This window comes from Urtica dioica, chromosome 9 (assembly GCF_054948205.1).
Source record: "Urtica dioica subsp. dioica isolate 48M chromosome 9, U.dioica_male_clone48M_v1_H2, whole genome shotgun sequence".
NCBI classification, from domain to species: Eukaryota; Viridiplantae; Streptophyta; class Magnoliopsida; order Rosales; family Urticaceae; genus Urtica; species Urtica dioica.
In genome coordinates, this window is record NC_142764.1 from 19,162,322 (window position 1) to 19,186,498 (window position 24,177).

The following is a 24,177-nucleotide window of genomic DNA, read 5'->3' on the forward strand; positions in this document are numbered from 1 at the left end:
AGCAATTGGGTCTTGCACAAAATATGAAAATCGGATTTGGGAATTTTTGGCACTAGGGTTTGCGCAATTCCCCCCTTGGCCGTGTGCCTAAAATTCGAAATTCATAATATTGGTATTTACCAATATTTTCTCTTTAGTTGTTTAAATAAAGGAGAGAGAAAAATATAAGATATTGTCCTATATTTTCTCCTTATTTAAAGGAAAGTATTTATGAGAATATTTAGGAGAATAATATATTCTCCTTTATTATCTCACTAAATAAATTATTCTCTATTTAAATAAAAGAATAATATCTCATAGATATTGATCTGATGGATGAGAGAAAAAATAGGATTCACTAGATGAGATCCAATGGCCTAGATTTAATCCACTAGTGTGAACACAATAAAAGGAAATAAAATATTCTGGAAGATTCCATGAATATCTCCTTTTTACTACTATAAATAGGGGGTCATGAGAAGGCAAAAAGAAGCAATTATTTTAAGGAATTTTGAGTGAAAATTTCGTGCATCACTAGCCTCTCTTGGCCGTGCATCTGCCTCTCCATCCCCTCGGAAATTCGTTTCCATTCTTAGCAAAATAAGAGAGAGATCTCGAAACACATAGTTTCATGATCTAGTGAGATAAAGACTGTGCCCACTCATCTTTCTTATTCGTCTCGGAGATTACGTTTCGGAAGACTAAGGTGTCATCCTCGAGTCCTTCATCAAGACGACGCAAGGAGTAGGCGATAGGATTGGAGCGTTCTGTAGCTGAACCGAAAATCAATGTAAGTACTCGTTTACTCTTATATCGGTTGCTTGTTAATTATAACCATAATTTAATTAGCTTATGATCAGCGTAATTAATTATTTTTCCGCATTAATATGGTTATATGGTGGAATAATCTCAAACGAGTCGCATCGGAGCGATCGTTCGTGTCCGATGCGCGCTCGATCCACCGACATCACACACGTTTAATGATCACCTTGCACATACTCATATTTATTCATGTTTTACGAGGGGTCACTCGATTTCAAGTGATAGCAATTTATATTCATGTGGTAATGTAATTCAACTTCATGCTCTCTCTCTCTCTCTCTCTCTCTCTCTCTCTCTCTCTCTCTCTCTCTCTCTCTCTCTCTCTCTCTCTCTCTCTCTCTCTCTCTCTCAATCTAGAAAAATATGATATATGAACATGCACAAAACTACCTAATTTTTTTGTTTTTGATCTATATATTTAATTATTTAATTCAACAAATAATTGCATCAATATGTAGCATGTTCTTTAATAAACTCATTATTCTAATTTTAATTTATTCTACATTATTGTTTTTTTAAAATAAATAAAAAAAACTTACCATGCAAGTTTATTAGGCTTAGCCTGATTTTTTTTAATTAATCATTCAATTTAGAGCCATGCCAGTCAAATTATGAATTAATGACTCCCCAAAATTAGTTTTTTTTACTCTTTAATAGAAATCAAGGTTTTAAATGGCGTGGAAATCCGGCGAAAATCGGCGACGCCACCGCTATCAGAGCAAAACGACCGACGAAGATTAATTTTGTCGTTTTGCCGTTAATTTTCGTTCGATTTTCGCCAAAATGATATGTCGATCGACCCAAAAACGGCCAATCATTTTTCGTTTCATTTATTGAATAAAAACATCATTTTTTCGTGAAACATTGAAAAGAAACGAAGGAAATGTATATTCTCTGGCGATTTTCGGTGACCCAATTCAAGCGATGGAGACCTACTCGAATCCAACTATAATCGGCGATAATCGTTAATTTCATTGTCGTTTCGTCAAAGCGGTACAATTTCCACAATTTTCCGGCTAGAATTGTAAACTTTCTTCAAGATTTCATGTACGCTTTTTCAATCCTTGAACCCTTATTCGAATTTGTTTATTTTGGTGAGTAATTTGATTTTTTTTAATATAATCTTGTTCATTAATATTGTTTGTATTGTGATGATCTATATCACATATTTTTTCAGATTTTCTTAGATACTTTTGGCGAACCACCACTTTTTTCGGCGACTCAAAAAACTGATTCTCAACCATTTTTTTAAGTAAGTTTATTTTTTATGATCTCAAAATTATATATATATATATATATATATATATATATATATATATATATAATAGATGTTGGAATTGTGATTCTTTGAGAAGTAATTGAAATTGGTTGAAATTGAAATTGTTTGGAATTGAAATTGTTGGAAATGAAATTGAATGAAATTGAAATTGTTTGGATTTAAAATTGTTTGGAATGAAATTGTTGGAATTGAAATTGATTGAAATGAAATTGTTTGAAATTTTGGAATTTTTGGGAATTGAAATTGTTTTGAATTGAAATTGATTAAAAATTTTATATCAATTGGTAGGTATATCCCAATATGAGCGACGAAGGAGTTCGTAAGCATTGTACACAGGTGACAAAAAATCCAAATTATTTCACATGCAATTATTGTGGACATGTAACGAGGGGCGCGTGAATCACGCGGATGAAATTTCACTTAAGTGAAAACGATCCGAAGAAAAATGTCAAGAAACGTCCGAGTTGTCTTGTCTACGGTGGTTAAAGAAGAGGGGGAAAAGAATGTTGTTCATACTATCACAGATAATAGTTCGGCGTAAAAGAAGTGTGGACAGAAACTCATGAGTTGCTACCACCTTTATTGGACTCCGTGTGATGTGCATTGTATTGACTTGATGCTCAAGAATGTGGGCAAACGAGGAACCGCTGCTAAAGTGGTTAAGAATTCCAGAGATGTCACGAAGTTCATCTACAACCATGTGATAGTTCTATCGAAGATGAGAGACAAAGGTCAAGGGGAGCTAATTTGTCCATGTACTAGATTTGCCACAAATTATTTAGCCCTTACAAGTCTGCGAAGTAATCGATCTGGGTTGAAGAAGATGTTCACTTCGGAATGGTGGGATTAATCTTCATTTCGTCTCACTGCAGCTGGACAATTTGTGGAATCAAAAGTGTTGGACAACAACTTATGGCTACATATTGATAATGTGTGTAAGATGTATGAGCCTATGTACTCTGCTTTGCATTTGGTCACAACTGAAGTAGTTTCGACTATGGGCTTGCTTTATCATGTCGGGGACTCCGTCTCGTGGCTCCGGCTTCATCGCATCGCTGAGAGGTTCGACGGGGACACCGTCTTGTTCGTTGAGGACATGACCGGAGGCAACGCTCATCTGTGGAGTCTCTTCGACTTGGTTTCATCGTAGTGTGGGGCTTCGTGGTGGCTCACCGGCCAAGGGCTTGTCGCGGCTTTCTGCCCAAGGGCATCGCGATGGCTCGTCGACCAAGAGCTCGTCATGGCTCGTCGGGCAAGGACTTCGCGGTGGCTCATCGGCCAAGGAATTTGCGGTGGTTCAGCGTCCAAGAGTTCATCTTCGTGTGTGATTCTTATTTTGTTGTTGAAGCTTTCCTCGCGGAGAGAAAAGAGAGTTGCCGTTGGAGAGCCCGTGGTTGTTATCGGGACCCCCTCATTCTACCGCTAAAATGTTAATGCGTTTTTTTTTATCAACATTCACGAGACACGTGTCGGGGTGCGAGCTTGCGACGTGTATCGATCTTGAGTTGCGGACATCGAATCTCATATGGCTCCGAATAGATCATAACAAGTCGGGGATATCCCGTGGCGTTACGATCATGGTGGAGACCTTCGGGAACTCGACGTGGGTGGTGTGATTCGCCGTGATCTTCATTTTCCTTAGCTAAAATAGAAGATACAAAATGTGATATATATATATATATATATATATATATATATATATATATAATGGAATGTTCCTCTTATTAAGTGAAGAACATGAGAATTGAATTTCTCAAGCTCTTGGACACCATTTTAGATGGAATGTAATGTGGCATAATTTTAGCATTTGTTTGTGAAAAGAAATATGAGAGAGAGAGAGAGAGAGAATAATTCTTCTTCAATTCTAGAGAGAAAATAAGTAGATCATTTCTCTTTTTGTATTTTTCTAAATCAAATGGTAGAGATGTGGAGTAAATCTAGCATTATTTTGCGGGTACGTGTTGAGTGAATTTTTAGAGCGAAAGAGAGAGAGAGAAGTTGTAGTATTTTTCTTCTCTTAGAATCGGTTTCTCCTTTCTTCTACATAATGGATGGTATTTATAGGGAGAGTTGAATTTTGACTTGTCTCAGGTGGTTTCACACTGTGGGAATATTAGGGGCTCGGAGCCGTTAGAGGCTCTGCCTTCGGAGCCATTTGTGGCTCAACCTCCAGAGCCGTTTTACGGCTCGGCCTTTAGAGTCGCTTGTGGGAACGTTTGGGGCTTAGAACCGTTAGAGGCTCTGCCTTCAGAGCTATTTGTGACTCAGCCTCCAGAGCCGTTTTACGGCTCAGCCTTCAGAGTCACTTGTGGGAGCGTTTGGGGCTCAGAGCCATTAGAGGCTCTGCCTTCAGATCCATTTGTGGCTCAGCCTCCAGAGCCGTTTTGCGGCACAGACTTCAGAGTCGCTTGTGGGAACGTTTGGGGCTCAGAGCTGTTAGAGGCTCTGCCTTCAGAGCCATTGTGGCTATGGCCGAGCCTACGGACTTTGTTCGCGTGTTCGACGTCCAGAGCGGGTTCGAGAAAGAGCAAGAGATTGACTTTTTTGGCGAGATCTCAGGCGTGTCTTTCAGCCCCGACACGGAGTCGCTCTTCATCGGAGTGTGGGACCGCACCTTCGGGAGTATGTTTCAGTACAACCGGAACTGGGACTTATCATAAGGAAACAAAATTAAACGTGGAAGTTTATTGTAACTGGACCGATGCTAAGCTTAGATCGAATTTCTAATGCTTTGAGATGTCCTAAAGATCTCATGTTTTTTCTTCTAGTGTCAATGTTCAAAACTTAAAAAACTAGCTACTTGGCTTTACTATGCCGTGCAATTTCCAATTACCAAGTCCTGCCAAACCAAATGCCTGCAAGTTGGAATATTGGGTTATAGAAACACCACAAATTGTGGTATTTGAATACGAGGTAGCTCAACACATACGAGAAAGAGTTGCCGCATCTATCATAAATTTCAATTCGGTGTCTCCGTTTCCTTACAATCACAACAAAATGATTCAACGAAAGAAACAGTGACCTAAAAACTAATCAGATTAACTAAGCCTACTGACACGTATAAATGCTGGGTGGGTATTGTTCTCAGAGCCAAAGTTCACTCTTATAAATCTGTGCTCCACAGGCAGCTGCAAATCTCAAAGGTAATTTTCTACTAACCAAGAATCAAGATTGACCTCAACTCCCATTATATCAGAATTACACTATACTTAGTCAATCAAAGAGGTAACAAAGACACAGATTAAAACCCGTGTATGACGAGCTGAACCAAGCTTAACAGTATCCTAAACCTGGGGATAAATGGAGTTGGAAGAATCGGAGTTGAGAAATCATCCATTTAAAGAGTTAGTTAACTAATGAGAAAGCACTATAATAGCATATGGTCCATATTTTTTTCATAAGGAAAGAGTGTTTTGCCCTCATCCCTTCATTAGCAATCGGAACTCCATAATAAAAAAAATCCTGTCATACCTACTAATACTAAATACACATCTTCACTGTGATTTAGTCACCAAAAGGAAAATGATGCGGAGCAAAGAGGGTTCAATAACTACGTAACTTTCTACAACTGAGAAAAGATAAGCAAAGCTATATCGCTCTTCATAAACTCCTTGTTCCGAAAACAAACTACCTTGAAAATACGAATGTAAGAATATGGCCTAGAGAGTTTGTAGCAACGCAGCATTGCGAGTCTTCAATGCTATGGAGGAACCTGCAAGAACCGAGGTTGCTTCTTCCCAACCCCTATTATGCCTCATACACCTTCAAATTCATGCCATGATTATCAAACTGTTCTTTCTCATTTTGTTGGTGCCATAACAGTACAACAAGAAAAATCTTCAAACTGAACTGTGTTCGGAAAGAGAAAAAGAAGTTAAAAAGCAATCTGACAGAATAGGGTTTATCAAGAATTTTAACGAAAGGTAACTCCGAGGGTTGCAACGATTATATCAGGAAAATGACACAATTTTTCCATTTCTGTTTTCCATGTCATTTGTCGCCTGATGATATTGATTACTCGTCAGCATCTCGAATCATAGGTTCCAAAATATTCCAATTTAGAATCTTAGATTCCAAATCAGAACAAAAACAACAATAAATGGAAAAACCAGCAAACTGTTGGTATTCAAGCACCAAAATCGCCATTCCACTTCAGCTCCCACCAACTGTGCTCTAATTTGGGCCGATTAAACAGCTAACACGAAAAAAAGCTCATTTTTTTTACCAGATAAACTCACATTATAGTTACAATATCGTTGCTCGAATATCTGCAGATAACATTCTGAATATGCTCGGCAGTCTGTCCATCGATTGCCGCAATTGAATAGAAGCTCGAAATGAATCGCACATCGGCCTTCGAGAATCCTTGCACTTCTTCCTGCATTAACTTAAGCGTCTCCTTCGTTCTCAGCGCATCACTACAAAAACATAAACTGAATATCTAACCTGAATCTTCATAGTCTACTAAGACTTGGTTGATTAATCACAGCTCACCTTGAAAGAATAAGCTGAGGAATCCAATCCAGTTCTTGTAACTTGTGAGCGATTTTGATTGCACCGGTTTATCCTGTTTTGCTCAGATGCCTGTCATGGACTCATGATCTGCCAAAATTCGACGGGGAAAAAACACAAACTCCATCGTCATTCATTGCAGCCTCACAGCCAATTCAGAACAGAATAATCAAGAGAACAAAGAAAGCGAACGATCCTTGAACGATCTCTAAGCGTGACGAAGAAGAATTAGCCGGCGAGAAACCGGTTCAATCGGAGATGACGAAGTTTTGTCGTCTTCTTTGGAAACAGACCAACCTGTTACTCAAGCCTCTGAATCTCCGGCGACGAACCGAGGATTTCGTCGGATTCAGAGGCTTAAAAAAAATGTCTGGTTTAGCTGTATCACATTCATATTTCATACTCGAATTTTATTAAGAGAGCGAGAGAGAGAGAGAGAGAGAGTGACAGTTGAGACTAATCCGCAGAGACGAAGACGACGACAGTTCGTTTCATTACAAACGACACCAAATGAATTCCCGCGAATCTCTTTATCCTCTTACTAATCAGTGCTTAATTAATTTAATTATCAAGCAGCATCAGCCTAAAGAATACGAATTAATAATAACTAAATAATATTTTTTCTGTACGGATTGAATTTGAGATGAGATGAGGAAGAAATGTCATTCGCGTTTCATAATTTCATTATCTGTTTAGTCGTGTCATGAGGGCAAAATCGTAAAGTGCTTTTTACGGGACCGTCCATCTATACACATGTCGCTCATCCCAAGTCTATATTTTGAGAGATAAAACTAGACTAGAGAACAGAACGAAGACGGTGATGTATGAAACAAACGAAGTAAAAATAATAAATAAATAAATATAATTAAGATATTTTATATTTTATTTTTATTTATTTATAAATAACTAAATAAGAACCAGAGAAGAGAAGTGGTGGCTCGAGAGAGAGAGAGAGAAAGAGAGAAATCGAAACGCCTGAGGGACAACGAAGACAACGTCGTTTCGAGCCGCCATCGCCGCCTCGGTGGAATTCGTGTACGTAATTTTTTCCCGATTCAATCGCTTCGTGTTCTCGATTCGACGATCGAGTTTTTTCCTTTTTTAGAATTTTTTATTTATTTTTTATGTATTTTTACAAATGTTAACGAAGAGATTAGATCGTTAAGGGGTTTGATTTGGCCCCAGATCGCGTCGTTATTAAAGAGCTTGCTTAATTGCATGGAGATTCAGTTTTATTTTTTCTGGTCCGGATTCAGATTATTTTTCTTCGTTTGTGCTTAGATTTTTCGTCTGTGGCTATGATTTGACGGGTTTAGAGGATTTATCTGGTCGTGCTTCAATTTTCATGAGCGAATTGTGCTGTTTAATAGGGTAAATTTGCGGATTAGGGTTTTGGAGTTTCTTTCTTCTTAAGTCTGCTGTTTTTGTTAGGTATATAGGATTGTTAATTTTTTTTTTTTTTAATTTAGAAACTGAGATTACTATGAAATGAGGACTACAACGCTTATAGACGTGTGAAGTTGGTTTCCTTTTCTACTGAGAACTATAAATGCATGCAATTTTCACCTACTTCATATTTCATTGGTTCTTGGTAGCATTAGTAAACCAAGTATATTGAAAGCCTGAATATTTTATGATAATTTTTATTGACTATTTTTGCTCTGGGTTTGTGATTAATCTTAGTTTTGTGTGGTGACCGTGGTGATTGAAATTTGACCCAAAAAAATTTATTGAAATTTTTCATTAGTCTTAACTTGTGTTATAATTTCTTTCGTTGTGAATCATTTTATAATTCCTTTAGGGTTTTTGTTTTACGGTAATTGTGCGTGTAGCTTTTTGGTTTGGTCAGAACTTATTCTGGACGCAACTGCTTGAAACAAAATAATTATGCCTTGTTTCCGCTGTCTTGATGACACTGTGGGAAGTAATTAAGAACACTACAAAAATCACGAAAAATTATGCGTTGCTATTTCATCTCTCTTATGATTATAAACTTATGTGTCATTTTCTTCATCCTGAGACTTCCTTTCCTAATCTTGGACTCACCTCATCACACTTATTTATTGGCGTTGGCTCATATACAGACTCGAAGGTTAACATGGCAGACTACGAAGGGGACGAAATGGATCATGTCGCAGACGATAATGAAATGGAGGAAGTAGATGAAATTATGTATTTCCGCGGCAGAGTTATTGGTGATTCAGAGTCAGATGACGATGACGATGATGAATATGATACTCTGGTTAGTTTTCTTTATATGATTCACATAGAATATTAGCTGTCAGCTTGTTTGTTAAAAGTAAGCAATGTCATAGACACTTTTTTTGTCATTACTATATTTTTTTTTCTCACTTGGTGATATGTGGTGTTACAGGACAGTAAAATTACAGATACTTCAGCTGCGGATGCTAGGAGAGGAAAGGATATTCAGGGCATTCCTTGGGAGAGACTGAGCATCTCGCGTGAGAAGTATAGACAAACTAGAGTAGAGCAGTATAAGAACTATGAAAATGTTCCTCAATCTGGAGAAGGTTCAGAGAAGGTAATGTTAGTTCACCTGTTATTAGTGTGTGTATTACAGACCATTTGCGTTGTTGGACCCTCTGTCACCCAAAGTTTCTTTCTTTTCTAGGAATGCAACGTGACCAAGAAAGGAGGCTCATATTACACTTTTTGGCGAAACAATAGAGCTGTAAAATCAACAATACTCCATTTCCAAGTAAGATTTTACTGTTTCGGCAGCACATTACTGGTTGGATTTGAGTATTTTTCAGCATACTGCACATAGCTTTTGCATTGCCTGTTATTCTGATAAGTGAAAAGTGCTTTCTATTAAGTTGATCAACTGTTATGATTTGTGATTTGTTTAGTTCATAATTTATTGAATTATTGCTTGCCTTTGAATGACTTTGTTTTCAATCATGATTGACCTTACTCTGTTGATTGGTGTCTTTTCCATCTGCAGTTGAGAAACCTGGTTTGGTCAACATCAAACCATGATGTCTATCTTATGTCCCACTTCTCTGTCATTCACTGGTCTTCATTAACAGGGAAGAAAACTGAAGTTCTTGACGTTTCAGGACACATAGCCCCTTGTGAGGTGCTAATATTTTCAAGATGTCATAGTATTTTTTTTTCAAATGCTTGAAATTTCTCTCTCTTTGTATTGTTGAAGGCCCTTGTTTACTTTCTGTAAATGGGATATCTCGACTGATTTAGCTTTTTCTTATAGAAACACCCTGGAAGTCTCTTGGAAGGGTTTAGTCAGACTCAAGTTAGCACACTGTCTGTGCGGAACAACTTATTAATTGCTGGTGGGTTTCAGGGAGAACTCATTTGTAAGGTAAATTAATTTTACTGCTGTCTTTGTTGCCTCTGTTTCTTTCAATAATTCACTTTCATAAGAAGTACAAATGTCATTACTCGTGGAGTATACCATGAATGTGAATACCAGAATGGCAGTAGTTCGTCTATTCTTCAACAACCTTTTGTTGAACTTAGATTTCTTTTCTGGTGTGATAACATTTCCGCGTTCATTGTTTTCCTTGTCAAATTTTCAGTATTTAGATCGACCAGGAGTAACCTACTGTTCCAGGACAACATATGAGGATAATGCAATCACAAATGCTATTGAGATCTATGATAGCCCCAGGTTAACTCTCTTTATCCAATCTCTTTACAAATCATTCCATCTCACTTGTAGTATTGTCTCCTATAAAGAGCTTATCGTATACTTTTGTCTCTTATCAGTGGAGCAGTGCAATTCATGGCTTCAAACAATGATTGTGGAGTCAGGAACTTCGATATGGAGAGATTTCAGATCACCAAACAGTTTACCTTTCCGTGGGCTGTAAATGTAAGTACTTCATTGTTAGACAAGCATGTGATGTAATAAAGAAGTTCTAGACTTACTTGAGAGTTCTTGGTTTAGCGGTCACACCCTTGGTTTATTTCCGAGAGGTCTTGGCTTCTAGACTCTCTAAAGGTACCCATATAGGAATTCGTCGTGTTTCTAGTTCCCCAAATATTGTGGGATCAAACAGTTCACTTTGGTAATAAACCTTAGTTTAAAAACAATTATATTATGCAGAGATTGGGTATTGGTTGAAAAAATTCAGTGGTGTGACTTCTAAGATCTGTACTGTTAACATAAATTAAAGCTAAGAGTAAAGTAATAAACTTATGGACTTAAGAATGAAATGGCTGATTTGAATAATAATCAATTTTAACGAGCTGTTTGGATATTTTTCTTTTGCAGCACACATCTTTGAGTCCAGATAGTAAGAGCATTGTCATTGTCGGCGACAACTGTGATGGGCTGCTAGTCGATTCCCAGACAGGAAAGGTCTGTTTGCCCCTTTGCTCGTTCTCCCTCCAAAACTAAACTCAACTACGAAATGGATTGGGTGTTCTTAACATGTGTTTTTTCGTCTCTCTGTTGAAAATAGAGCATAGCGTCCTTGTGTGGACACTGGGATTTCTCATTCGCATCGGCGTGGCGGCCCGATGGGCGAATCTTTGCCACGGGAAACCAAGACAAGACTTGCCGGATTTGGGACACCCGAAATCTCTCGAAGTCGGTGGCGGTGCTGAAGGGAAACTTGGGAGCCATACGATCGATCCGGTTCTCGTCGGACGGGCAGTTCATGGCTATGGCCGAGCCGGCGGACTTTGTTCACGTGTTCGACGTCCAGAACGGGTTCGAGAAAGAGCAAGAGATTGACTTTTTTGGCGAGATCTCAGGCGTGTCTTTCAGCCCCGACACGGAGTCGCTCTTCATCGGAGTGTGGGACCGCACCTACGGGAGTCTGCTTCAGTACAACCGGAACCGGGACTATTCGTACCTCGACTCTATGATGTGAATTTAGAATAATAAATGATAATAAAAATAATAATGTTGTGACGCTTAGTGAAAAGTTTGTACAATTGGTTTGCTATGCTATGGTATGTGAAATCTATATCCATTTTTCTAATAAACTTTAGAAATATATGGTTGTGGAAGCACAAATGAACGAGTGTCGTCGTCATGCTACAATTTACAGAGAGGAAGAGGATCTTGGTGTGTCTGTGTGTGACTGTTGGCACTGTACTTTATTGTTTACAGTTACTATTTGTCAATAATATTACAGAGAAAGAGTGACGGCATAGTGTAACTTTGCGTATCAGGATATCTGGTAGCCAAAACGGTGAGATGATTTGATTTGCAATCATTATATATTTTTTGTCGACGGTGTCTTTAGTATTTACACAATAGGTCATTGTTTGATTGCAATTAAAATAGTAACGAATGTGATTTAACATTCGGTGCTTTTTTTTTTTTGTGTCAACAGTAAAAAAAAAAATTGGTCAAGTTTCCGGACTAGAGCCCGTAGCGCTAGCTCAAGAAGTTTCATTCAAATTTGGAGAGGTGACAAGAAGCCACTTTCTTTCCATTGTTGAATGAAAGATATAAAAACAACCCTAGTTTAAGCATAAGCATTCCACCTAAACTAGATTCTTAATTTCAAGAAACAAACATCTAATTTAGTTACCATGCCAAGGAGGGACATCGATGAGGACGTCTTCGGTCAGGGGGTTTGAAGAGGACCTATATGGCGTGTACCTCTTCGTTTTCTTGGCGTCAAAGTCTCTTTTTTTTTCCGTAAGATATGTTTACCACAAAGCTTTAATTTACTAGGGTCTCAATTTAGTTTTTTTTTTTTTTTCACTTCTACCATATTATTTGTTTTGTATTTAATTGATAAATTCAATAAAAAAAATATTACACTTATTGAACTGACCATTGAAGCTTTGTATTACCTAGACAACTTAGTGAGTGCTTAATTTCCTCTGATGGTATGTGATACAGTTATTGAAACTATGTCAATCTCATTAGCATCGTGACAAAAAATCACCCAGTTAAATTATTTGACCGTCTCGTGTTAGGGCAAGTTCCGGTTTATGAAGAATAAAAAATAAACCACAATTTTTGGGTCCTCCGCAAAGCTGAATACCGTGTTCTTCAATCCGCCACGAGTGAACTTGTATGGCTAAACCAATTACTCCAAGATTATCAAGCCGCTATCCATTTAGCTTCGAATCATGTTTTCTACGAACGCACTAAGCATATCGACAACAATTGTCATATTGGTGTCACCATATTCCACACTTTTTCTTTCTTTCAACAAGTGGTATCATTTTCATATGTTGTGAGAATAAAATAGTCTTCCTTTCTTAAATATTAAAAAAGAAAACTTTTTTTATGATAATAATAATGTTGATGACAAAAAATAGATACAATAATTGTCTCGACGATTATACAACAAATGCCGAACAGGGTATCAACTATTTTAAATATAAAGATCAGACTATTCTATACTAGACGAATTTCAATACAAGAAGCAATTGTTAAGGAGTTTGATCCTAGTGAAAAATCCAATCCATCCCTCTTTTCTTATGAAAATCCTCTTTTTATAAGGGGGGTTAGATGCGTGGTTTGATCAAATCCACGTTTATGATAACCGTTTCGGTACGTGATAAGTAACTGCTCTCGTAACAGCTTGTCGGTTACTGAGTTGACTATTGGTGTTTACGTGGCCAACGTAAGCCTATTCGATTTGACTAGTCTTTTATTACCGAAGGCTTCTCCGTGTTTTAAAGTTATACCGATCGTTATTCGAAATTTAACTTATGTACATGTTCGTTTCTCTTTATGTGACGCCTCGAACTCTGGCCATTCGGTGTTATGAAATTCCAATCATAACGAATAATATACCACATATCACAATCCGGATGTGGTGGTCTTTATATATATATATATGTACATCAACTGTCTAGAAATCCCATATACCGATATATCATCGTCCAGATTTATATTCAATTCAACCATGCATACAATGAAAGTCATAGTACACAATAAACATAAAGCCATTAATTAATCATACACGTACGCATATATATATATATATATATACCTGTCAGTTACACCCTCCTGGAGCGAGGCCAATCCTGGAATTGTCGACGTCATAGGTGACGGTGTACCTCTGCTGCTGGTGGTTTCCGATGATGGCGACGCCGTCGGTGGCCGCAAAAGCCAGGCACACCACTCCGTTGCCGGCGTCCACCACCGCGTTCTCCGCTCCGACCACCAGCTCGGCGCCGCCGCGGAAGCTCAGCCGGAGCACCGGCGCCGCCTTCTTCGCCGCCGCCATGCCGCCCTTGAAGCACGCGTCCAGGATCGAGATTGCCGGAGCTGCCGCCAGCTTTCCCGCTACCGCCGCCTTGAACGCGTCCCTCAGAGGGCCGTACATTCCACGTGGCAGCCTCGTGATCACCGTCCCGGAGTCGATGATTGTCCTCGCTCCGTCTTTCGCTGCGATCCTTTTCGCGCCCACGCTTACGCCGGCGAGGTCAACGAAGTATAGGCTTGGGTTCTTTGGGTCCGTTATCATCGGCGTGTATCTGATATTGAATAACAAATATTAAATCACGATGATGTATCCATATCATTTGTTTTATTTGACATTACATCATCACAGTTCACAAATTTTTTCTGTTTTAGTACTGATGAATTCTAGAGAACGACTCACATTTAGATAAATTATGTTTTAGTCAAAGATTGTCAAATTCCAACTACTGGGATCCTAAAAATACTAATATACCATAATATACCATTTTACGTTTGGGTGAACCCATTTTTTAAAATTTTAAAATAATTAACCTAAATGTCTAAAATATTTTAATCCACTATTTTTAATACATTTTCTATATGGTATATAACAAATAGTTTCAAAATTAATTTCATCGTCAAAACTAGACAACAAAATTTCATAAAAAGTAATCGTACCTTCAATTTTGTTTATCCAATTTTCAAAGACATAATAAACAAGTTACATAATTTCAATCAAGGTACATGATTTCAAAATATTTAATCGTACTTTCAAAAAACTTAATCAACTTTTATAGCAGAAAACAAAAAACCTAACTAAAAAATCAAGTTTAAATCCCCATCTAAACAGAAAACAAAATGGAAATAAAAACACTAAAAAAGAAGAGGAAGTATCAAAATATTAAATCCACCTTTCTATGACAAAAACACTCAAAAAGAATAAAGAGAAAAAGAATAACAAAAACACTCAAAAAGAAGAAAGAGAAAAAGAAGAAGAAGGTGAACCATTGCCCCTTCTAAACTTTAAAAAATTTAATGCTGAATCTTAAATTTTAAAAAAATTAATTTTTTCTTTAATATTTTATATTTTTAACAAAAAATTGGCTACGTAAGCCACCTAAACTATAAGAATTGTAAATTAGCCAACCTTTTGTAAATACTTTGTAAATAGCCAACTTGCATACGTGGCAGCCCATTAACTACCTAAAATATATGTTTGGTTGTGTTAAATAAGACTTTTATTAATCTGTTAATAAGTTTACTTGACTATTTACAAGAAATTAACCAAATGTGGGCTATATCTCAATCCACTATATCCGTGTGGCTATATAACTTAATAACCCTATTTTTAACTCAAAATTATATAAATTTTTCTTTTCATATATGTACTTTATGAATACTTGTTTTTCTTACACGCCCTTCAAAAATTTACAACTTTTATTTCAAAATTTTATATTTTTAGCTTAAAATTATAGAATCTTTTTTTTCATATTTACCCCTTCTCAATAAAAAAATTTTACACGCTCCTTAGAGAATGTAGGAAAATAGAAAATTTCATCATATTTACCACCAGGCTACAAATTCTAGCTCCGCCACTGCGTGTCTATATATAGAGTACCTGCATCCGGGCGGGCGGAGGGCGCCGAGGGAGAGAAAGCCGGGTTTCCCTGCAGCGGCGACGGGGAGGCAGTAAGAGAATCCGCGGCCGAATTTCCCGGCAGCCTGGTACGCAAGCGACAGGCTGTCCCTAGCGAGGCCGAGGATCCCGGCGGAGCGGCCGAACAAGCCCTGGTTGTCCTGTCCGCAGCCGTACACGAACCCCGACAGAGACTGCGACGGCGAGAGAGACAGCCGGTCGCGGCCGAGGTAGCCGACGGAGAACGAGGCGTCGCCGTAAGACGCCGTGTAGACGCAGGTCTTGTCGGCGGCGCAGAACGGGTCGTTGAGCGTGGCGCGCTTCGTGGCCTTGCACTCCGCCGCGGCGCAGGGCACGGCGGCGTACGAGGATGACGTGGCGGGGTCGAAGACCGGTCCGGCGTGGCAGTAGACCCTGCACGGCTGGCACTGGACCCACGACAGCGAGCTTCCCGTGTCGACCAGGACCGGGTAGTACTTGGCCGGGCTTCCCAGCCCCACTTTCACGAAGTAGTTTCCCGATCCGATCGACACCCCCGAGCTCACGGCCACGCTGACGTGGCCGTTGACTTTGACCTCGGCGCTGATCAGCGAGGCGTGGAGAGACTTGACTCGGCTTTGGTCGTGTGAGAGAAGCTCTTTCAGAGGAGTGGCTTTTGACCCGTACACGTTTAGCCGTGTGTTGTTGTTATAGTCTGCATATTATACACAAGTGAAGTTAAAGATGACGTAATTATTTATACCATGAAAATGAGAGAGAGAGAGAGATATGCCTTGGGAGGAGAGAGAGTGTGTGATGAGGATCTGGAGAAGAAGAAAGCTGATGCGGAGATACAAAACAGACCCCATTTTTTTTTCCTGACAAAATAGTGACAACTCTTTTGTTTATTATTAGTGGCAATGCACTGAAAGCAAGAAAAGAAGAAAGTTTCTATTTCTTTCTATAAGCAGTTGGTTTTTTTTTTTTTTTTTTGTGTGCGGATTTATGTTGTAAATCAAAGTAAGAGAAGTTCAAGAAGATGACAAAAACAAAAATGAGAGCTTTACTTAGAAAGGATGGCTAGCTGGTGAGTATTTAATGACGTATATCAATCAACTCATGCTTCTCTTTTTCATTAAATTTTTGGGTTATTAAGTTATATAGCCATACGGATATAGTGGAGTGAGATATAGCCCACCTTTGATTAATTTCTTGTAAATAGCCAAGTAAACTTATTAACAAATTAATAGAAGCCTTATTTAACACAACCAAACATATATTTTAGGTAGTTAATTGGCTGCCACGTATGCAAGTTGGCTATTTACAAATTATTTACCAAATGTTGGCTAATTTACAATTCCTATAGTTTAGGTGGCTTACGTAGCCAATTTTTTGTAAATTTTTTTAGGTTGTTGGTAATTAAAGTTAAACTATAGCTTGTTTGGTTGTGTTAATGCTTTTTATTAATAATATGAGGTAAATATTATTTACCGCTCTCTCTTTTGGCCGCCAACAATGAATGGAGTGAAGGCATTAAAGTTTTGAAGGAAAGAGAAACGAGTGTCTTTACCAACAAGGCGAGTGAAAGAGACCCCATCTATTTTAAGATGGTCTTGAAGCAAAAAAAAAAAAAAAAAAAAAAAAAAAAAAAATGAATTTGATAGATGCTTTCTAACTAGAGAAACAATGAAATATCATGAAATCCGTCAAGATATTCGTTGACGGACTTGAGAGGTAAGACTTGAGAGTAAAATATTGAACTTACTTTTGTGCTCCTAAGTTTATATATGGGTGTTTAATTTAAATTATAAACTACCTGATAAATGGCATCCTGATTTGATTTTTAGATGGATTACGAATTCTAGTCAATCAAGTTTTAATATCATGTAAGAATTTATTATGAAACATTATCTCTCTAACTAAATTTTGTTTACAATAGGTTGAGTTGATTATAGTCTTATGATCTAGTAATATTTTTTTTTATTATTTTATTCTCGTTATTGGATCCTTTACATATAATGATATAATACGAAACTTGGGTTAAATCATTGAAAAATAAGCGATAAAAAATATATGTGTACTGCAGTGGATATCAATTATTATGGATACGAGATATTTCTTAATGGAAACCGACATGATACACTTTTGACATTCTGTCAACTCACAACCACCATGCAAAGAAAACGTTCTCCTTCTGGTGTTATTATTATTTTTTTTTAAAATTCATTTAATTTTTTTCTTCTTCTATGATTCTCCAACTTGTCAATAATTCAAGTGATATCCCAAAACAATTTTTAAAAAAATTCATTTAAATTTTTTTAAGTCTTAACAAACTTTAATCAAGCAGATTTGTGTGTCTATATTTCTTAAACGCAAATCATCATATCACGTACTTCGGCCACTAAGAAAATAGATAATCAGATTATTGTGGAAACATCTTATGACGATCATCACACTGTCTGTCTCTGTCGGCAGAGAGAGATTAGTTGAAAATAAAAATCAATAAACGGGTATACTATCAACTCATTCAACTCTTACTGATAGAGTGCAGAGACTAATTTATGGCCTAAAATTAAAAGTTAATCTTCTACTCGTCAAATGTGGTTTAATCTTCTTTTTTTTAATCATAAATATTGTATACGAGTGACATGCAATAGCAGTGGGAATCCCGTAGTAAATATATATAAGATCAAAAAACATTATTATAAGGGTTTAAATAAATAATCACATTTATACTTTGACATTACTAAATACCCAATGTTTCGTAAATCTTTAGTGAATAATCACTTCTATATATTTATTTAAAATTCATGAAACGTTGATTATATAGCAATTCTAAACATTTTAATTGGTTACGTACCTAATTTTTTGCTATTTTATAATGTTAGCTTTTACTAATTTTGATATGTAATCCTATAAACCTTGAAATTTTCACGGTATTTGAAAGGGACTAATAACCGATGGCGTCTGCAATTATGATAAAAATGAATGTTGAGAATGAGTTAGACAGTTGACAGCTGTGTTATACTTGATAATCTCCCCCTATTGAATGCCTAATAATATTCAACTCTCTTCTTTCTCAGTGATCTATCACATTGGTAATGGTAGTAGAGTTGGCCACGCAGATCTGGACAGCTGACAAGAAAAATATGATAATATTAATAAGCCCAAACACATCAACGTACTACTTTTCCATTGTCATCTCTATATATTTGGCTACGAATTTACGGGTGGTCTCGTACGGACTAGTGTACGTGTAAATACAGTTTGAATATCATACTCACTACACGTGCTTGCTTTGGCTCATTGTGAATTGGCAAAGCATAATAATGAAAAGAAATGGACGAATTCCATTGCTGAAATGGTTGGCTTTTAATCGTTTATCCGTCAATTCCCTTTTATTATGACTCGACCGCAAAGAAAAACACTGCTGCTAACAATTAATAAGATTGATGATAAAAAAATCCAAACTATTTCGTTCCCTGAAGGAGATCTCTCCGGTCATTCACAAGGACAGTAATAAACCGTAACCGAGTAAAATACATACACGAAAAGAAAAACCCACAGAATTTAACAAACGGAGTAATTATCGGCGAAAGGCATTACCGTGGTCGGAGCCGCCGCCCTGGGAATAGTGGGTTCGGCGGCGGACACTCTCGGCGATGGAAGCGCTACCGCCCTTCTCGGTCCCGAAGGTGCTTCTGTGAGCCTCGTCCAAGAAATTCTTGCCTTTGGCCGTGGCTGCCCGGGAAGCTTCGAGGGCTTCGTCTTCATCGGCCCTCTTCAGCCTCTTCCATCTCTGCTCCTCGTGCACCTCCGCGTCCATTTGCATCTCCCGCAGCCGAGCCGCTCTCTCTTCCTCTGACAGCTTCGGAGCCCCGCCGCGACGCCGGTTCGGCGGTTCTTCCTGATTCCCGCGACCCAAGTTTCGGTCGTTCACTGTCCTGTGATCTGATTGGGTGTTGGGGAGGGATCGATCTCTGTGCTTATCATTGTTCTCCGACTTGTCATCGTTGCGAACGTCTGATCGGCCGCCCGGCGACCTCTCTCGCCGCCTTGAGCTTTGATAACTTTCTCTCTCTGGCTTGTCAGCGTCGAGACTATTTCGTATGTCCTTCTCAGGTGACCGCTCTCGCGGCTTTGAGCTTCGATAACTCTCTCTCTCTGGCTTGTCGGTGTTAAGAACACGCCGTCTATCCTCCGTTTCCCGGGCAGTTCGGGCACCGGGCGACCGATCTCGTGGCTTTGAGCTTCGGAGAATCTCTTTCTCCGCCTTGTCAATGACGTCCATGGGTGACACCTCTCTTAGCCTTGAGCTACGAGGATTTTCCCTCTCTGGCTTGTCGTCATTGACAAGATCGCGTCTGTCTCTAACAGTTACTCTGTCAGAACGACCACTAGGGGACCGCTTCCTGTGATTCGAGCTTCGATAATTTTCTCTTTCCGACCTGTCGTTACCGCGAAGATCTTGTTTTTCTCTTAAAGTCTCTTGGTCGGATCGGTGACCAGGCGGCGATGCCTCTCTGTGTTTCGAGCTTTGATGATGACTTTCTTTACTCGCCTTGTCATTCCTGTGAAGATCGCGTCTTTCCCTCACAGCCTCTCGATCAGATCGATCGCCAGGCGGAGATCGGTCTATGTGCTTTGAGCTTCGATAAGTTTCTCTTTCCGACCTGTCATTACCCAGAACATCTCGCCTGTCTCTTACAATCTCTCGATCAGATCGGCCAATGGGCGATGAATCTCTACGCTCCGAGCTTCGACAATGTTCTTTATCCAATTTGTCATCCCCGTGAAGACCGCGCCTTTCCCTTACAGCCTCTCGGTCGGAACGATCACGAGGCGAATGCTCTCTTTGCTTCGAGCTTCGAAAATTATCTTTTTCCAACTTGTCATTACTTCTAACGTCCCGTCGATGTCTTACAGTTTCTGGGTCAGATTGATCACGAGGTGACTGCTCTCTGTACTTCAAACTTTGATTACCTTTCTTCTCAGCCCGACCTCCTCTCCTATACTGTTCATCATCTTCCGAATCTGAATCTTTATACCTCTGTGAGCTGTTCCTAAGATTGCGACTCCTCATTTCCTCTTCGTCGCTACCAGACAATGACTCATATTCATGCTTATAACGGCGCTTGCTTTTATGTTCCTTCTCCTCACGAGACTTCTTCTTATGCTTCTTCTTCTTCTTTTGCGTCTTCTCTTCAACCTAAAATAATAATCCAATAAGAAAATAAAACCCAAACCCACCTCCAAAAATTTAAATCATTATTTCCACAAATTTAATTTTAGAAGAAACAGAAATTTATTGGAAAGGAAAAGAAAGCTTTGCAAGGCCAAACCATATATCGCAAAGACCAATCTCGATTGAAATCGGTCAAGGAATAAGAACTGAAATGCATGGCAAAAACTTAAAGCCAAAGCTTTGTTCAAGAAGAAGCTAACGCATGAAAAATCTTATTTTAAATAATTTAAATGCAAAACAATGAAAATGCGTTTTCAAGGATCAGCAAGAAAAAGCGACAAAAACGCTAATTGAAGGTAAAGAAGATGAATTGGTGATCAATTGATAAAACTCGAGCCCAAATTTTGAACATTTTAAACACAAAAAATGAAAAATCACGTTCCGAGAATGAGCAAGTACAAGCAACAAAAGCATAAGAATCGAAGGCATAACAAGAAAAATCCATAATCCGATCTTAAGAGCAGATTAAATTCGAGAAGCGATTAACCTAACATCAAACTTACCGATTTGCGAATAAGGGCCATCTGAACAGGGTTGTTCTTGACGCGAGCGAGAGCCTCCTGTTCCCTCTGCCGAATCATCAGAAGCGGATCCGAGTGCAGCTTCCTCCACGCGTCGTTCGCCGACTGAGGCTTATCCTCAAAAAGCGCTCCCGGCGCGGCCGACGGCGGCGCCGCCGCCGAGGACGACGACGGAGCGGCTTCGGTCTTCGACGGAAGGTCCTCGAGAGCCTTGAAGCCATCGGAGGCGCTGGCTTTTCCGACGGCGAGTCCGGATTCGTAGAGGAAGTCCAATCTCTCTTGCTTTCTGACCACACAAGCAAGTATCGAAACCCTAATTAGCACATGTATTCATTCGATCGATAATTCGATATGTATGTATTTGATGGGAAATAAGGGCTTACGGTACGAGTCCGGCTTGTTCCTGGAGAAGGCGAAACTCGGCGCGGTCGCGCTCTTCGTGGATCTGCTTGCGAAGCTCTTCGAGCTTCTTGTCCTCGGCGTCGCGCTTCTGCTCAGCCTTCCACACGTTCTCGATGTTTCGAAGGCTTCCTGTGTGCCATCCTTTCTTGTTCAGGAACTTCAACGCCATTCTTCTTCTTCTTCTTCTTCTTCTTCTTCGTCTCTCTCTTTCTGTCTCTCTCGGTCGTTCTTCGAATCAAATTTCCAAAACCCAATTACGGTGTCTTCATTTCTAGGTTGTGGTTGTGCTGATTCTTTTGTTCGAGTTTAGCGCCTGGTTACTGTCGTTTTCTTTTTCATATCGGACCGCTCCTTCATGTCGTTTGCCTATCACAATGCTTCAAATAATTTAAAAAAATTATCCATAAATATAAATATGGGAAAATAACACATTTATACCCTGTGTTTTAGTGAAATGTCGAGTTTAACCCTTGATTTTCAAAAATGTCGAGTTCATACCCTCTGTTTAACTAAAATGACGAAATTATACCATCTGTTTAACTAAAATGACGAAAGTATACCTTGAAATAGACAACAGTATCACAAATATTCTTTTTATTGACTTTTCATTGACGTTGACTATAATATTTATAATATAAACACCAATTATCTTTATTCATTCGCGCCATATATGTAATTTATTTAAAAACTAAAAAATAAACAACAGTCTCTTAATCGTGAAGAACACAGAAAGAGGCAAAGGGGTAAACATCGATAGTTGATAGTCATCAAAATCGCATATTCGAACAGAGAATCCAAGATTTAGAGTTACAATTCGAACACGGAATGAAGTCATTTCTTAGGCGGTATGAGTTTTATTATTTAATTTCAATTTAAGGCTATTTTTATTTCAAAATTGAGAATTTGGAAATTAGGGTACTGATTTAGATTTGATTCGGTTTTTCTTATATATAAGAGTTAATATCAATGAAATGGAGATTTGTGACGTTGTTATTCATTTCAGAGTATAATTTCGTCATTTTAGTTAAACAGATGGTATAATTTCGTCATTTTAGTTAAACAGATGGTATAATTTCGTCATTTTAGTTAAACAGAGGGTATGAACTCGACATTTTTGAAAATCGAGGGTTAAACTCGACATTTCACTAAAACACATGGTATAAATGTGTTATTTTCCCTATAAATATAAATATAAAGTGAGAAATTGCCTCTACTACCACTATTTGATAAGTTTTTTCCAATTTTTCACCAAAAGCTTAAGTTGACCAAAAATACTAGTAAACCATTTGTACAAATACAATTTTACCCTCAACATGATGTCAATAATTGACATCTATTGTTGACATCTATTGTTGACATCTGTGAGTTTTGAGTTCTCTGTTTGTTGACATAGATGTCAACAATTGACATATATTGTTAACATTATGTCAGCAATTAACATCAATTGTTTAGGGTAAAATTGTATTTGTACAAGTGGCTTAGTAGTATTTTGGCCAAATTAAACTTTTGGTGGAAAATAAGAAAAAAATTATCAAATGGTGGTAGTTGAGGCAATTTTTCTCATATAAATTCGAAGAATTTGTTGCAATTCGCAACAAGTCAATTTCTTAGCTTATTTTAAGATTTTAACCAAAGTTTTATTTTATTATAATAATAGTCCACCAAGTCGAAGAAATTAAATTAATTGTTCAGCTAATTAAATTAACAGTTCAATTAATTTAATTAACTTCGACTTGATAGGCTATTTTCTTAATAAAATAAAACTTTGACTATTCTTAAAAATGAGGGTGGGCTATTGGGTTACTAACCTAATTGCCGCTATAAAATTTTAGGCTGAAAATCATTTTAAATGAAATTGTTTAATTTTATTGTAAATGAGATAAATGAAAATGAAAAAAATTCTTCTATTTTTTATAGTATGCGTAACGTTTTTTCGTTTTATATGAAACAAAATGTGTGTTTTTTAATTCAAGTTTTGTTTAGGGAATTCAGATTTGTTTGGGCATCTTTTTACTTTATCATAGTGGATATTAAAAAAATATATGCTAAAGTTGTCAATGAAAAATTCTAATTTCATCGAAAGACATTCAATCGGCTGAGATGTTAAATGCTGAACAGATAGTCATATTTATAAATGTCACGCGTTGTGTAGAACTGAAATCTTCAGCAGTTATTTCGTTGATAGTTCAAGAGGCACATGAAAAAGTTTTTTCTATTATGCTTTCCTTGTTGCTATTAGAATACACAAATTTTATTGCATTGGTGATAACTTTACGGTGTTGCAGCCAATATTTTACCAGGAGGTCAAACGGTTCATTTTTGTTTCAAAATTCTGTCAAAATATTATTGTATTCAGAATCAAAAAACTTTAATCTCAGCTCTAAAAAAGTATGGTGTATAATGATGAGCTAAAACTATCTTGATATTTATAGTCTCTTATGTCATTTACATTATCTCGGTAACTTTCTTATTTGCTACACAAGCAACATATTTCCCCATAGTTATCTCTTAATTAATTAACTTAGATATGCTTTTTTATTATCCAATAAGGGACGAAAAAAAAGTATCGCACACTACTCAACAAGAAAAGAAGTTGCCACAAGTCGACGATCAAGATCAACAAGACACACCGCAAAAGAAAGATGTTGATCACTC

General features: G+C 37.9%; 3 protein-coding genes and 1 long non-coding RNA gene across 5 annotated transcripts; 1 reads left to right on the forward strand and 3 right to left on the reverse strand.

Moving 5' to 3' along the window:
* Positions 1 to 5,861: 5,861 nt before the first annotated feature.
* On the reverse strand, positions 5,862 to 7,368 carry LOC149385535 (uncharacterized). Of its 2 annotated transcripts, XR_016301175.1 has the most exons (3): positions 6,575 to 7,003; positions 6,319 to 6,498; positions 5,862 to 5,929 (listed from the first exon to the last, which is right to left on the reverse strand). It is a non-coding gene; the product is annotated as an uncharacterized LOC149385535 (long non-coding RNA). The 2 variants fall into 2 exon arrangements; XR_016301174.1 differs by having other exon boundaries at positions 5,862 to 6,498; positions 6,575 to 7,368.
* Positions 7,369 to 7,415: 47 nt separating this feature from the next.
* On the forward strand, positions 7,416 to 11,818 carry LOC149385536 (putative WD repeat-containing protein C2A9.03). The gene is made up of 10 exons (XM_089625020.1): positions 7,416 to 7,627; positions 8,677 to 8,834; positions 8,967 to 9,134; positions 9,225 to 9,311; positions 9,558 to 9,692; positions 9,825 to 9,935; positions 10,153 to 10,244; positions 10,343 to 10,448; positions 10,851 to 10,937; positions 11,041 to 11,818. Exons 2-10 carry the CDS (start codon positions 8,691 to 8,693, stop codon positions 11,452 to 11,454), a joined length of 1,344 nt encoding a protein of 447 aa, XP_089481146.1. The 5' UTR covers positions 7,416 to 7,627; positions 8,677 to 8,690; the 3' UTR covers positions 11,455 to 11,818.
* Positions 11,819 to 13,411: 1,593 nt separating this feature from the next.
* On the reverse strand, positions 13,412 to 16,436 carry LOC149385537 (aspartyl protease family protein At5g10770-like). Its single transcript, XM_089627432.1, has 3 exons — positions 16,148 to 16,436; positions 15,358 to 16,069; positions 13,412 to 14,032 (listed from the first exon to the last, which is right to left on the reverse strand). Exons 1-3 carry the CDS (start codon positions 16,221 to 16,223, stop codon positions 13,549 to 13,551), a joined length of 1,272 nt encoding a protein of 423 aa, XP_089483558.1. The 5' UTR covers positions 16,224 to 16,436; the 3' UTR covers positions 13,412 to 13,548.
* A 2,088-nt stretch (positions 16,437 to 18,524) lies between these two features.
* Positions 18,525 to 21,846, reverse strand: LOC149385538 (uncharacterized). Its single transcript, XM_089626022.1, has 3 exons — positions 21,504 to 21,846; positions 21,103 to 21,406; positions 18,525 to 20,563 (listed from the first exon to the last, which is right to left on the reverse strand). Exons 1-3 carry the CDS (start codon positions 21,689 to 21,691, stop codon positions 18,941 to 18,943), a joined length of 2,115 nt encoding a protein of 704 aa, XP_089482148.1. The 5' UTR covers positions 21,692 to 21,846; the 3' UTR covers positions 18,525 to 18,940.
* Between the last annotated feature and the right edge of the window lie 2,331 nt (positions 21,847 to 24,177).

Bases quoted from the DNA above. Each gene is read 5' to 3' on its own strand.
- LOC149385536 (XM_089625020.1), top strand. From the start codon at position 8,691: ATGGCAGACTACGAAGGGGACGAAATGGATCATGTCGCAGACGATAAT. The intron at 9,936-10,152 runs GTAAATTAATTT...TCAAATTTTCAG, and splicing joins AGGGAGAACTCATTTGTAAG to TATTTAGATCGACCAGGAGT. The intron at 10,449-10,850 runs GTAAGTACTTCA...TTTCTTTTGCAG, and splicing joins CCTTTCCGTGGGCTGTAAAT to CACACATCTTTGAGTCCAGA.
- LOC149385537 (XM_089627432.1), bottom strand. From the start codon at position 16,223: ATGGGGTCTGTTTTGTATCTCCGCATCAGCTTTCTTCTTCTCCAGATC. The intron at 16,070-16,147 runs GCATATCTCTCT...TATAATATGCAG, and splicing joins ACACTCTCTCTCCTCCCAAG to ACTATAACAACAACACACGG. The intron at 14,033-15,357 runs GTACTCTATATA...ATTCAATATCAG, and splicing joins CTCCGCCCGCCCGGATGCAG to ATACACGCCGATGATAACGG.
- LOC149385538 (XM_089626022.1), bottom strand. From the start codon at position 21,691: ATGGCGTTGAAGTTCCTGAACAAGAAAGGATGGCACACAGGAAGCCTT. The intron at 21,407-21,503 runs GTAAGCCCTTAT...TTGTGTGGTCAG, and splicing joins GAACAAGCCGGACTCGTACC to AAAGCAAGAGAGATTGGACT. The intron at 20,564-21,102 runs GTAAGTTTGATG...TTATTATTTTAG, and splicing joins TGGCCCTTATTCGCAAATCG to GTTGAAGAGAAGACGCAAAA.